The sequence below is a fragment of the Tupaia chinensis genome, unplaced genomic scaffold, assembly GCF_000334495.1.
Source record: "Tupaia chinensis unplaced genomic scaffold, TupChi_1.0 Scaffold000185_1, whole genome shotgun sequence".
Classification (NCBI taxonomy): domain Eukaryota; kingdom Metazoa; phylum Chordata; class Mammalia; order Scandentia; family Tupaiidae; genus Tupaia; species Tupaia belangeri.
In genome coordinates this window covers 2985583-2999732 of record NW_006159660.1, presented here as the reverse complement: position 1 = coordinate 2999732, position 14150 = coordinate 2985583, and the positions used below count along the sequence as shown (strand labels likewise).

Genomic DNA, 14150 nt, shown 5'->3' with positions numbered 1-14150 from the left:
GGTGTAGTACCCATAATTACCACATTGGGGTTCTTACTATTTATTATTGAAAGATCTGAGTCCAGTCAGTAATATGGTCTCACATGGCTGGCTGCATGATTCGATTCCCTGACTAGGTGGCTTGATAAACACAGTAGGTCCATGTTTGTGTCTTCCCAAAATCCTAGGAGGAGAAGGGATTATAGTGTGGCCCCCTCCCCTGCCAACACGAGTGCTCTATAGCGAATCAAAAACCTAAAAGAGGCTTATTCATTTCTTAAATGTTTTATACTTCTCACTAAACAGGATTGCCATTTAACTTTACAACTTCTGACATTTGATTTGATATATAAAATATATGTATATAAATGTTAAAGCTTGAGTACTGAAAGACCATATTGCTTCAAATAAAGATATTATCACAAGATTACAAGCCCAGCAGATGGCATAGCAGTTATGTCATTGGACTCCCACATAGCCATGACTCGAATCCCAGACCTGGTTGCTTCAAAATCACACTGGGTGGATGTGCATGTTTGCCCAAGATCCCAGGAGAAGAAGGGATTTTGGTGTGGCCATCTCTCTAGCGGGTGATGTCTCTGTCTCTCTCACTGTCTTTCTCTCCCCTTCGAGCACATGAGCCCTAAGGCAAAAACCTCTTTAAAAAAAGATAACATCACAAGATTGCAGTGGTATTTCTTACTTTTGTAAGTTTAGGGTAAATAAACTTATGAACTTAGCCTTTTATAACTGAGAGATTTTTAAGTTAATTTCCACTTAAATAGTTTAGTTCAAATGAAACTATTTCTTTTAACCTACGGCACAGCTACTATGGCCATAAGATAGGATATTATTTCTTTCTCTCTCAAGGTTTTGCCAAAGGGTCCATGTGCTCAGAGAGAGGGAGAGGGGGGTGCATAGTGATCCCACAGTACTGTCCCTCCTCCTCCTCCTTGTCTTCAACCTATTAGGATTTTGGGCACTTGTATCTGGCACATTTCTCAAGCTGCAAGGGCCAAGATTTGAACCATGTGGTTAGCCATATGGGGTCTGGCTTTCTTAACCACCAGGCCATAGAGCTGGCCCAACAATTACTTCTTTAGGGTGTAACCTTATTGCCGAAATTTCTTTTTCTAAAAAATAGCATTGAATTGCTGTTTTATTCTTAGGTGTCTTGCTCTGACCGTCTTTATATTTGAATTTCCATAGCTTTTTGATATGTAAGACCTTTTCTTTTATATAGTAATTAAGAGCAGATTGCATTCAAGTTAAGATTAGGTATTGCAGGGCCAGCAGGTGACATGGTGGTTAAGGCGTTCGACTCCCACATGGCCAACCACAGTTTGAGTCCTGGACCTGGCGGCTTGTTTTCTCACTTTCCTTCTCTCTCTCTCTCTTTGTTGCTCTCTGGTCAAATAAAAAAATAAGTAACAATGAGTGAAATTAAATAAAGTAATTCTGAAAAAAAAAAAAGATAGGTATTGCAAATAATGTGTGATTCTATATCTAATTAGGGTTCATTCTTTGGAATTAAAAGAAAATTTTTTCCTTTCTTTTATTGGTGTGTATGCTTACCAGAGAGAGAAAACATCCCCAGTGGGACATGATCACACCCTGGTTCTTTTTCCCCAATATTTTAATCCTGTCAGGATTTTCAGCACACATGCACATACAAATGATGTGTTTTTCAAGCTACCAGGGCTGGGACTCAGACAGTGGTCAACCATGTGGGGATCATGCCACATGCATAGCCCTTAATCATTGTACAACCAGCCGGCCCATAAAAGGAATTTATTTAAAGATATTTATACTTTCAGGGTTTTTTTTTTCTTGTGGTTGGTCTTTAGAGCATTTGTTTCTTCTCATGGTCTCCATTAGATTAATAAATGAGGTAATGATGATAGGAACTAAGATTGATTTTTTTTTTTAGGGGCATGTGTGCAGCAGATAGAGAATGAGCACCCCACACTCCCATGGGATCAAGGGATGTGCATTTGATGTGTTTTTAAGCCACTGAAGCTGGGTCTCAAACTCTAGTTGTCCATGTGGGATCTAGCTTCCTCTGAGCAGGTTGTAACCACTGCACTTTAAGGCTGGCCCAGGAAATGAGGTTTACTGAATACTTTCTAAAGTATTTCAGGTGTATTATATCATACTTAGTCTCCTTCATTTGGAACCCTGTTATCTAAACAAGAACAATCTGCTAGAGGGCCTGTAAGCTTTCTAAAAAAACACAGAGGGTGGGGGAGAAAGCACTCCCAATGGGCTTGTATGGTCATGCTGTAATCCCTTCTCTACTTCTCCCTCCTCTCAGGAGTAGGCACTCGCATGCGCGCACACACACACACACACACACACGTTGCGTGTGTTTTTTTATTTTTTATTTTCATTGGATTTAATAAGCATAATTAAAAAATCAGGGCCAGCAGGTGGCATTGGTGGTTAAGGGAACTGAACTCCCACATGGCTGACCATGGTTTGAGTCCAGGACCTGGTAGCTTGCTTTCTCACTCCCTCCCACCCCTGCACCAAATTGCAAGTAAATAAAATAACTTTTTTAAAATCAATATGCTGCCTAGTCAGGTTATTTTCAGTTTCTTATATAATTTTTTGTTTGACATACCTATGGTGTAAGCAAATAAGTTAATATATTCATGAGCAGTAAACTAAGTTAAATATATCTTATTTTTAAAAACTCAGCATATTTTCTTTTTTTTTTTTAAGTTATTTAACTTTATTATTATTATTATTATTATTATTGTATTGATTCATGTGAGGAGTAGAGAGAGAGAAAGCAAGCTGCCAGGTCCAGGACTTGATTTGCCAGTGGCCATGTGGGTGTCCAGCACCCTAAGCAACCACGCCAGCAGGCCTGCTGGCCCCAAAAACTCTCAGCATGTTTTTTTACCAAGTTACTTATTTTATAAGACTTTGCTAATTCTTCCCCCCTCCCCCCATTTTAGGGCTGTGGTTCATAGGTTTCATTGAGAACAGGTGGCATGTACCTTTCCCCCATTTTTGCTCTTTGAACTTGGCCTGTATGTCTTACTTTAGCTAGTTGTTTTCATTGGGAAAAAGCCTTAATCTTTTCAGGAGTCACTTTAAACTGTGTGCTGTATTTAATGGAAGAATCACAGAAAGTAAACCTTTTATATACTTGGTGGCACCAAATTCATTGGTTTACCTGGTTTATTCTTATACTTTCTTTTAAAGACCTACTTCAGAGACCAGCAGATGGCGTAATGGTTACGTCACTGGACTCTAACGTAGTTGGACTACGAAACCCGGCAGCTTAAAACTCATGCTGGGTGCATGTGTGTGCGTGCCCAAGATCCCAAGAAGAGAATGGATGAGAAAGGATTGCAATGTGGCCATCCCCCGTGGGGATGATTTCTCGCTTTCTGTCTCTGATGAGTGCATGCACCCTATAACAAAAATCCCTTTCTAAAAAATAAAGAAGACCTACTTCAGATTTAAGTGATCCCAAGTTTATGGTTACTTGGTTGGCATGCAGTTTATTTCCATAGCACTGTATACATAGATATATGATCATTTATTGCTGTAATCATTCACATGCCTTTCTATACTGATATCAAGCAAGCATTGGTATTTCTATTTTATAAGTAGGTTCTCATGTTTATGGAAGAAGTTAAGAGTATAGGGTACATGTAAAGAGACCTTTTAGTGTGTTATCAGTTCTATTAATATTTTCAATGGATATTTTTATTTATAAGAAACGCATAGTGGTATTTTATTCTGTCCATATGAGGAAGGGGAGTGTTGTATGACATTCTAGTGCCACCTATTAGAATGGCTTCAGAAGCTTCTGAAAGTGCCTTAAGAATGTTAAACTCATTTTATCATTGGCTGTTAGTGTTGGTGTTGTTATGTAAACAATTTTTTTACTCCTAAAAGTACTATTAATACTTACCAACATATATAGTATTAATAATTATCTATAGTTTTACCTATCTTTCTGAAGAAAATTGGCAAAAACATGCAGTATAAGTCTGTTAAAGGTATTTGTAACAGCAGAAAAATACTGAGTTTTGGTGTGGGAAATAATTTTATTAGGTTGTTGGGGAAAGTCATGGCATATTTTTAAATAGAAAAATACATTATGACTTCCCAGCGACCTAATAGTTGAAAGAAAAGGCATAGCTAGGCAATATTTATTGAAATGGTTGTCACTTAAGTACTATTTGAATATTCAAACTCTTAGTGCTATATTGCATGTTTTGAATAATGTATAAACTTTGTTTTAACTATAGTACCAGAATGCAGTGATAAATGAAGAAATGCTTGGTTGTGTGTTGTGTGAGTTTAAGATTTGGAAAGCAGTGAACTAGAAAGGGGGGCGCTTAAGTGAAGTGCAGGCAGACCACTAATACTCTGAAATCCATATGGTTCTGTATTTCAGGTATATGTATGTGCAAACAAAATATAGACTGAGTGTAATATATGTCACAAATCCTGTCCTTAGGAAGCTTTTACACAAATATGAGAAATACAGAGTTGAGGTGCTGTTGTTGGTTGTTACATATGCAGCTTGAGAAGATACCTGAGGCTTTTTAATGGAGTTACGTTGTGTGTGTTAGCTATGTATATCTAGTTATGGTAGGATAAAAATAATGGGTAAGCTTATTGTTTCATTATTAGTAATGCCATTGGTGTGCTTTCTACTTCTCTTTTCTAGTTTAAAATGTTCTAGCTTTGATAGTGCGCTTCTGGGTAGATTTTCAGAAGCAAGAAAGAGAGTATTTTTTGTCAGAAACTCAAAGAAACTTTCTATAGCAGCCAAGAACATCAAAGAAATTCTGTATTTCCAGTTACTTCTAAATATATGGTACAAATATTTTACAATTTATTTCATGCCCTGTCTTGGCAGAAAAATGATTTTTCTCACTTTTAGGTTTGGATGCCACTTGAGAAAAATTTGATTCTTGGACTGTCAAATAACTAAAATGTTTGTTTTCATATGAATAATATTGATTTTAAATGTTTTCTAAGTTTGTTCTAAGTCTTATACTAACTTTTATAAGAATATAAGAATAGTATTGATGTTGGGAACCAGCAGTTAGCGTAATGACTATGTCGCTGGACTCCCATGTAGTCAACCGCGGTTCGTGTCCCGGACCCAGTGGCTTAAAACTCACGCCGGGCGCGTGTGCGTGCGTGCCCAAGATCCCGAGAGGAGAATGGAGGAGAAGGGATTGCGGCGTGACCATCCCCCCTGGGGGGTGATTTCTCGCTTTCTGTCTCTATGTCTCTCTCTGTCTGTCTGGCGAGCGCACGCGCCCTACAGTTTAAATCTCTCCAAAAAAAAAAAAAAAAAGAATAGTATTGATGTTACGATTATGAAAAAAGCAAGTTGTTAGTACATGTGGTACTTGAAGTTGGAAAAGAGTTTGAGTCCTAGCACTGTTACTCAATAGCTGCTTTACCTTGTGTGAAAAAATATGTTAAACTTTATATAAAAAGTAAAAAACTTTGTGAATGTTAACTATTAATTTGAGGCTTTGTCAAAAATTTCCTATTAATTTGAGGCTTTGTAATTCTCTTCATTAGGGGAATAAACAGATTTATATCACAAAAACGGCAATGTGAAGATTTATGTTTGTATTTTTGACCTACATTTTTTTTTAACCTAATGCTAATACCTTTGCTGCTCAGTTTGCATTTCTGATGAATATTACTGATATGAGCTCAAAACTTTTTTATGTTTTATAAAATGATTTTATTTCCAACTTATGTCAACCTTGTATTTGCTGTGATTAAGTGAAAATTGAAATGTGGTGGAAGTATTTGGTAAGGTTAATACGGTTCTTAGGAAAATTGTGTGTGTGTGTGTGTATTTTAAGTTTGTATATTTTAAACATGGAGGTTTTATATGAAATTAATAATGGAGCAAAACCATATTTGAAATACTTTTTCATTGGACTCATGTCTCAGTCTAATAACAGAAACATTTGTAGAGTTGTTCAAAACAGCGTGAAGAAGTCTGTATAGAAGAATGGTTGAAGAAAAGTTTCTGTATTTAAATAAACTCTAACGTGATTATGTGTTGCTTCTCTTGTAAACCTAAAGTTGAAGTATCACCATTTAGAATATTATATTAAAATTGTTTTATCAGTCAGTTTTGAAGCTTTCTGCTAATTTTAGATGTTTCTTTTTACTGCTTCTTGAAGTAAAGGGGAAAGGATATTTTTGTCTAAAAGGACAGGTGTGCTTATTATTGTCTATATTTAAATTATTTATCCACTCATATCCCTGTTGTAGAATTTTTGTAACCAGCAAAAGATATAATCTTCCTAATTCTCTCGACAATTAATAACCTCAAACTATAAAATTACATTCTTTTGCAGTATCCCTTTTACTATACAGCGACTGTGTGAATTGCTAACAGATCCAAGGAGAAACTATACAGGAACAGACAAATTTCTCAGAGGAGTAGAAAAGGTAATTTTTTTAATTATTAGGATTATAGTAGACTGTAGCCTGGGGTTGGCAAGTGGCATGGTGGTTAAGGCGCTGGACTCCCACATGGCCAACCGTGATTTGAGTCCTGGACCTGGCAGCATGCTTTCACATCCCCCGAATCAGATAGAAAAACATAATAATAATGAATAAAAGTAAGTAAAAATAATTAAAAACACATACATTAAAAAAAAAAAAAAAACTAGCCTAATAGATATCAGAAAAGAGCATTGAGTTAGATCTATTTCAGGTGCCTTTTCTTGAAATAGGTTTTCTAGCATACATTGAGTTTTCCCAAATTATATTCTGTGTTTCAAAAAGAGATTTAATAGAAAGGGCTGGAGGCAGGCTTACACCTTATTATTACTGTCTCTTAGTTCATCAACACATGAAATGTTTGAGAAGTTATGCAGTTGATGTTTTAGCTAAAAGGAGTATTTTCCAAATGTATTTAATATGTTTAATTGAACCTTTTCCCCCCTCAATTCAGAACGATTGCCAAAGAGCAAGATACTGAGATGGTTCATTAGTACTTATATTTCAGGTCAGGTTCTTTCAATAATTAATTTTGGGGGATATTTGGATGGAAGATGCAATATGTCAGTCAGTAGTCACACCAGGGATCTTGTCTTCAAATCAGGGCTTTAAGTGCTTCATAGTTATGTGACCATGGACCAGTTACTTAACCTAAAAGTCTCAGTATCCTTCTCTGTAAAATGTATATAATAGGGCTTGGAAGTGAGTTAAAGGCAAAGCATTTACTCTGACTTATAGTAAACTTTCAGTGAATGTTGATTAATAAAAAAGTTATTATCAGGAAGATTATAAGTATATTACAAAAAATGTTGGAAGTGGGACCAGCAGTTAGCGTAATGGCTATGTCGCTGGACTCTCCCACATAGTCAACCGCGGTTCAAGTCCCACACTCGGTGACTTAAACTCACGCCGGGTGCGTGTGTGTGCGTGCCCAAGATCCTGAGAGGAGAATGGAGAAGAGATTACGGCGTGGCTATACCCCCAGGGAGTGATTTCTCACTTTCTGTCTGTCTGGTGAACGCGCGTGCCCTATAGCAGAAACCTCTCCAAAAAAAAGAAAAAAAAAAATGTTGGAAGTCATTTTTCCTTGGGGTATATGATGGATAGAGTTGTTTTTGTTTTTGTTTTTTAAGAGAGATTTTTGCTATAGGGTGCATGCATTTTGCTAGAGAGACAGAAAGCAAGAAATCACCCCCAAGGAGGACGGCTACGCACGCCACAATCCCTTCTTCATTTTTCCTGCACACGTGCCAGGAATGTTTCAAGCCACTGGGTCTGGGACTCAAACTGTGATTGACTAGGTGGGAGTCCAGTGACAGAACCATTATACATATCAGTCGCTGGTTCCCAGTATTGCTTTATATAAGGAAAATCATTGCTCTTGGCCTAAGTAGTTCAATCTCTAAATCGCTTTGGGTTATTCCATCTAATATAAGACCCCAATTCCACTCTACTGTGATGTCAGGGCTCCAGGATAACTAGATCGGGGTTTACAAAAGGGGGGCGCTATAGGGGAAGGAATATTTTAGTAGGTATTCTGGTTTTTGTTCTGCATTACTTTTTAGTTTTTTTTGTTTTATCATTTTTCATCATTAGTTCCTTATTAGCAAAATTTGGAACTTAATCTACCAAGATGATTTTTAAATTAAAAATAAACAATTAAATTTTATGTTGTGCTTAACCCCCTCTTATTAAGTCACTGATTTTTGTTATTGCAGAATGTGATGGTTGTTAGCTGTGTTTATCCTTCTTCAGAGTAAGTACAGAGGTTTTTTTTATATATCTAGTGTATTTACTGTGTTCTGATTATTATTTCTAAAATATTCTTAAAATTGGTGGCATTTATTTTATGTATAATTAAGTATGATAGCATTTATAGATAAATACTGTGAGCCTGCCATCCATTCACCAAAGTAGAATATTACTAATAACATTACTTTCGTTTTTTTAGTAAAGAGATTTAGGTTAAACATACTGGTTATCTTCTGTGATTCTAATATTGTTGGATCTATGCACTGTTGTGGCACTCAGAGCCCTGCCATGTCATCCTGGATGCGTTTTCTGGGCATTTCTAGGGCATAGCTCCTAGGTTTAGAATAGCTTTTTAATGGCATTGTTCATGATAGAAGGCTGTCTAGTTGTCAAGATTTATATAGCAAAGTAAAAGCTCAGTTGAGGACATAGTTCCTTATCTTTGGCACTGTTGATACTGTGAGCCATAATGTTTGTTATATGTTGATATCCTGGGAATTACAGGAGGTTACTAGTTAGCATGATTTAGTAGTATTTCTCCCCCCAAATGTCTTTAGACATTGAAAATGTCCCCTGGACTTGTGAATGGAAGGGAGAGGAGCTTGTCTACTGTTAGGAACCGTTGGTTTAAAGTTAAGCTTCCTCTGGTTTTGTAGACAATAACAACGTTGAATTAGTTTTTAGAATTCTCTCAAGAGGTAAAGAGCTGGGATGGTGGTGCAATAATAAAAAGTGTTGCTTTGTGAGACTGCCCTCATTGGAAGGTTCCAGGTTCGTATTTGGAGACCTTGAGTGTGCTAGGCATATGCCCCAGGATCTGGGGTTGGCTGGGGTAGGGGTGGGTTACAGGGTCAAGACCCTCTCTGTCTCTTTGTCTCTGTTACTCATGGAAGAAATAAACTTAAAAAATATTTTTTCAAGATTACACCTGTGGGGACCAGCAGTTAGTGTAATGGCTATGTCGCTGGACTCCCATGTAGTCGACCGAGGTTTTCATCCCGGACCCGGTGGCCTAAAACTCATGCCAGGCGCGTGCCCAAGATCCCGAGAGGAGAAGGGATTGTGGTGTGGCCATCCCCCCCGGGGGGTGATTTCTCGCTTTCTGTCTCTGTCTGGCAAGCGCACGTGCCCTATAGCATAAACCTCTCAAAAAAAAAAAAAAAAAAAAGATTATACCTTAAAAGGTATGATATAGGACTAGCAGGTAGCATGGAAGTTAAGGTGCTGGATCCTGCATGGCCTACTTCGAGGTTCAAGTCCTGACCCGGCAGCTTGAAAAACACAGTGGGTATGTGTTTGTGTGTGTGTGCGTGTGTGCGTGTGTGTGTGCCCAAACTCCTAAGAGGAGAATGGAGGAGAAGGGATTGAGATGTGGCCATCCCTTCTGGGGGGTGATTTCTCACTTTCCCTCTTACTCTCTATCTCTTTCTCTTTCTCTCTCCAATGAGTGCATTCACCCTGTAGCAAACAGACAAAAAGTATGTTATGAAGCCAATGGTATGGTAAAGGGGCAGACTCTTCTTTTTTTAGAGAGATTTTTCCTATAGGGTGTGTGCACTTGCTGGAGAGACAGAGAGAGACAGAAAGTAGGAAATCATCCCTTGGGGCGGCGTGGCCACGCTGCAATCCCTTCTCCATTTTCCTCTCGGGGTCTTGGGCATGCATGCACATGTGCCTGGCATGAGTTTCAAGCCTGGTCTGGGACGCGAACCACGGTCAGCCATGTGGAAGTCCAGCCATGTAAGCACTACACCATTTGCTGATCCTGAAAAGGCAGATTTCTCATTTTTTGTTTTATGGTTTAATTTTTGTTCTAAAGCATAAACCTCTCAAAAAAAAAAAAAAAAAAAAGATTATACCTGTGTTGCTAAATAACATACTAAGATAAAATTATAATTTTTCTAGGCAGAAACACTATTAAAAAACACATGATTCAAAAGAATAGCTTTAGTGGCTGGCAGGTGACATGGTGGTAAAAGGAACTGGACTCCCGCATGGCCGATTGCAGCTTGAGTCCCAGACCTGGCGGCCTGCTTTGTCACTTTTCTCCTCTCTCTCTCTCTCTTGGTCTTTCCCTCTCTCGTCAAATTAAAATAAATAGTTAAATAAAATAATTCTTTCTAAAAAAGAATAGCTTTCTTTTATAAACTAAAACACATTTTGTTAATGAAAATGAATTATTTTGGGGGGAAATAGTACAAAGTCAAGTCACTGTCTGATACCAGATTCTTTTCTTATATTTATTGGGCATATTTATGTTAATTTTTATAGAAAGTTTCTTTAGGGTCTATAATATTGGGGTCTTTAAAAAAAACCTATAAACTCGTGGTTCTTATCAAAATCAAATAATTCAACCATCAAGTAACAGTGTATTTTCTTTTCTTCTAGGAAAAATAGTTCCAATAGTTTAAATCGAATGAATGGTGTTATGTTTCCTGGAAATTCACCAAGCTATACTGACAGGTGAGAGTATTGACCTTTTTTTAAGAATTATTTTTATTTAATTTTATTTATTTTTAAATTTTATTTTAATTTTACCAGAGAGATACAGAGAGGGGGTGAGGGGCAGTGAGAAAGCAAGCCACCAGGTCCGAGACTCTAACCATGGTCAACCATGTGGGAGTGTCCAGCACCTTAACCACCACGCCACCTGCTAATCCTGAAAATATTGATTTTTAGAGTTTGCGTTTTCCTTTTTGGGGGGGTCAATATACTTTTAGTTTTTTTGAGATAGGGAGGGAGGGAGGGAAGATGAGAAATCTACCCTCCCTCCACCTTGGGCAATGGCCATGCCACAATTACATTTCTTCCAGTCTCCTCTTGGGATTTTGGACACACATGCACCCAGCATAATTTACAGGTCACCAGGTCCTGGAATCAAACTGTGCCATAGGCCATGTGGAATCCAGCACCCCAACCTCCATGCCACCTTTGGTCCCTCAGTATACTTTTTGTTAATTAGGCATTTTATGGGAGATAAAAGGATATACTACATAAAATTAGTTGATGTGGGAAGGCATGGATATGAAAGAATTATAGCAAATACTTTGATGGTGTATTCATATAAACAGGCATGACTTTTAACCACATTGAGAATGATTTTTACTTATATTATAGGTCTAATATAAATGGGCCTGGAACACCCAGGCCACTTAATCGACCAAAGGTTTCTTTGTCAGCCCCCATGACAACTAATGGTTTGCCTGAGAGCACAGATAGCAAAGAGTCCAACTTACAGCAGAATGAAGAGAAAAATCACAGGTTTGTATATATTTTGTATTGAAAGACAAATGTTTTCATTGAAATAAATGTATGCTAATGATTTTCAACAGTTTTACTATTTATAATGTACTTTTCTGAAGGACAGATCAAGTAAGATTTAATGTGATTATAGGACCTGGCTTCTGTTTGCAGTTTTAGCATATACTGAAGGTGGACATAGGAAAAAAAAGACTTAAAACTGCCAATTTGCTAATTCAGGGAGCTTGTTTATATAGGGTCTTTAGTAATATAGTCATGGTACGTTTTATTTACTGTTTTTGAAAGTCACCTGAAAAGAGAAAAGCTCTTGATAAATTTGAAAATGTATTAGTTTCTCATAGACTGTAAGAGAACTTTTTTTTTTTTTAGAGAGAGAGTTTTGCTATAAGGGTGCATGCTCTCGCCAGAGAGACTAAAAGCGAGAAGTCAACCCCCGAAGGGATGGCCACATTGCAATCCCTTCTTCTCCATTCTCCTTTGGGATCTTGGACACACATGCACACGTGCCCCTGTTGGGTCCAGAACCTCAACCACAGTCAACTACATGGGAGTCCAGCAACACAGTCATTATGCCATCTGCTGGTCCTGAGAACTTTTTATATCATTTTTTAAAACTTCATTTATTTAATTTTGTCAGAGATGGAGAGAGAGAGTGAGAAAGTAAGCCTGTAGGTCTGGAACTTAAACCATGCTTTGCGGTGTGGTAGTCCAGTGCCCTTAACCACCATGTCACCTGCTGGCTGTGAACTTTTTATATCTTAAGGTTTCTGCAGCAAATTAAGGGGAAAGAGGATTAAATGAGTGCGAGGAATAAAGAGTACATCCGTATGAAAGACTTGTAGTTTTGTTATAGGATATTTTAACTTAAACTGCATAGAAAATTCATATGACTTACTGAGTCAGTCCTAATAGTAAATAGTCATCAAACAGATTAGGTTACCTTGAAATATTCTCTTATGTTTTTGTTGTTGTTGTTGTTCACATGTTGTGATTTAATTTTGACACTAAAATGTACAATTTAAACAATTATTAGACCTTAAAAATGAGAATATGTATGATGAGAAATTATTCCTACTAACGGCACTTTGAAAAAAACATTTACAGTGACTCTCCAGCATCTGAATCAGAGGTTTCCTCAGGGAGCCCTGTAAAAAATAAACATCCAGATGAAGATGCTGTGGAAGCTGAGGGGCATGAGGTAAAAAGACTCAGGTTTGACAAAGAAGGTGAAGTCAGAGAGACAGCCAGCCAAACAACTTCCAGTGAAATTTCTTCTGTTACTGTCGAAGAAACAGAAGCATCATCTTCCTCTCAGGACAAAGACAAAGAAAGTAGTTGTACCAGACAGCACTGTGCAGAAGAGGAGGAGGAAGAGGAAGAAGAGGAAGAAGAAGGTATTTGGAGACCATCTGTAAAAGGGTGTGGAGTAAGGAGCTCCTGAAAGTTTTGTTTTGTTTTTGAGTGAAAGAACTGAACATATAGGAACTCCTTTTATGCTGATGTTAGGCTTTTTTTCTCACCTAGATGTAGTTGCTGCCACAGGGGATGGGATTTGAACTGTAGAGTATCAGAGTTCATGAAACTTAACTGTGGAGGTATTTTGAGAATAAAATTTAACTATAACAACTTTGCTTATTTTTAGAGTCTTTTATGACATCAAGAGATATGAGCCCTGAAAGAAAAAATCAAGAAAAAGAATCTGATGATGCCTTAACTGTGAATGAAGAGACTTCTGAGGAGAATAATCAAATGGAGGAATCTGATCTGTCTCAAGCTGAGAAAGATTTACATTCTGCAGGTAGAGAAAATCCAGGTCCTGTAAGTAGTGGTTCTGACTGCCATGAAACAGAAGAAATAGTGGGATCCAACTCCAGTAAAACTGGAGAGGTTATATCAGAATCGTCGATGGATAATGACGAGGAAGCCACAGAAGTCACAGATGAACCAATGGAACAAGACTAACTATTGAGGAATATTTAGATGCAGTATTTTACATACAGTTCTGGTTTTACACTGTATAAAAACTTTTATGTAATAAAGTGGACCTTTAGTTTTACAAGAGAAGCAGGTTGTAAAATAAAGTACTTTATGGATAAATAAATCCTGAAAGAGTTGTACATGTAAGAACTGTGAATATCAGCTCCTGGGTCCTGCTTACTGCTTTTTTCTTTTTCTTTTTTTGTTTTCTTGTTGGGCATCTGGTCAAATCAGTGGTTTGTGTATAGATTTTTTTTTTTTTTTTAATTTAGGCCTAAATTTTTTAAACTGGAAGGTAATTATAATTTTGAAAAGCTTTTCATGAATATCACATTTAGTTTTTACATATGCAAGAAAGCTTTCTGTACTTCAAGAGTATCACACTTAGTTTTTACATATGTAAGAAAGCTTTCTGTCATGTCTCTGACAGCTCTAGCAGTTTTCATATTTTGGTCATAGTTTCAACATTTTAACATGTGAATTATAGGGTTTCATGCTGGTTTCCAGATTTTATTGTTTGACTATGTACAATGGAACTTTAAGTCATATATACATATATATATATATATATTATTCTAAGTGGGGAAATGTTATATTTTTCTGTTTCTATAAGAGATGAATACAGTGGATACTTTTTCTATTGGTAATGATTGAGTTCACCTCTTTCA

General features: G+C 37.2%; 1 protein-coding gene across 1 annotated transcript in view; it reads left to right on the top strand.

Annotated features, from left to right (window-relative positions):
• PPP4R2 (protein phosphatase 4 regulatory subunit 2) overlaps positions 1-13559 on the top strand; it is a gene marked incomplete at its 5' end in the record, with an annotated part of 71006 nt that extends 57447 nt beyond the window's left edge. Inside the window, 6 exon segments of the mRNA XM_006146708.3 lie at positions 6345-6438; positions 8211-8248; positions 10633-10707; positions 11362-11505; positions 12610-12899; positions 13148-13559. Of these exon segments, the coding sequence (XP_006146770.2) occupies positions 6345-6438; positions 8211-8248; positions 10633-10707; positions 11362-11505; positions 12610-12899; positions 13148-13467 (961 nt within the window).
• Between the last annotated feature and the right edge of the window lie 591 nt (positions 13560-14150).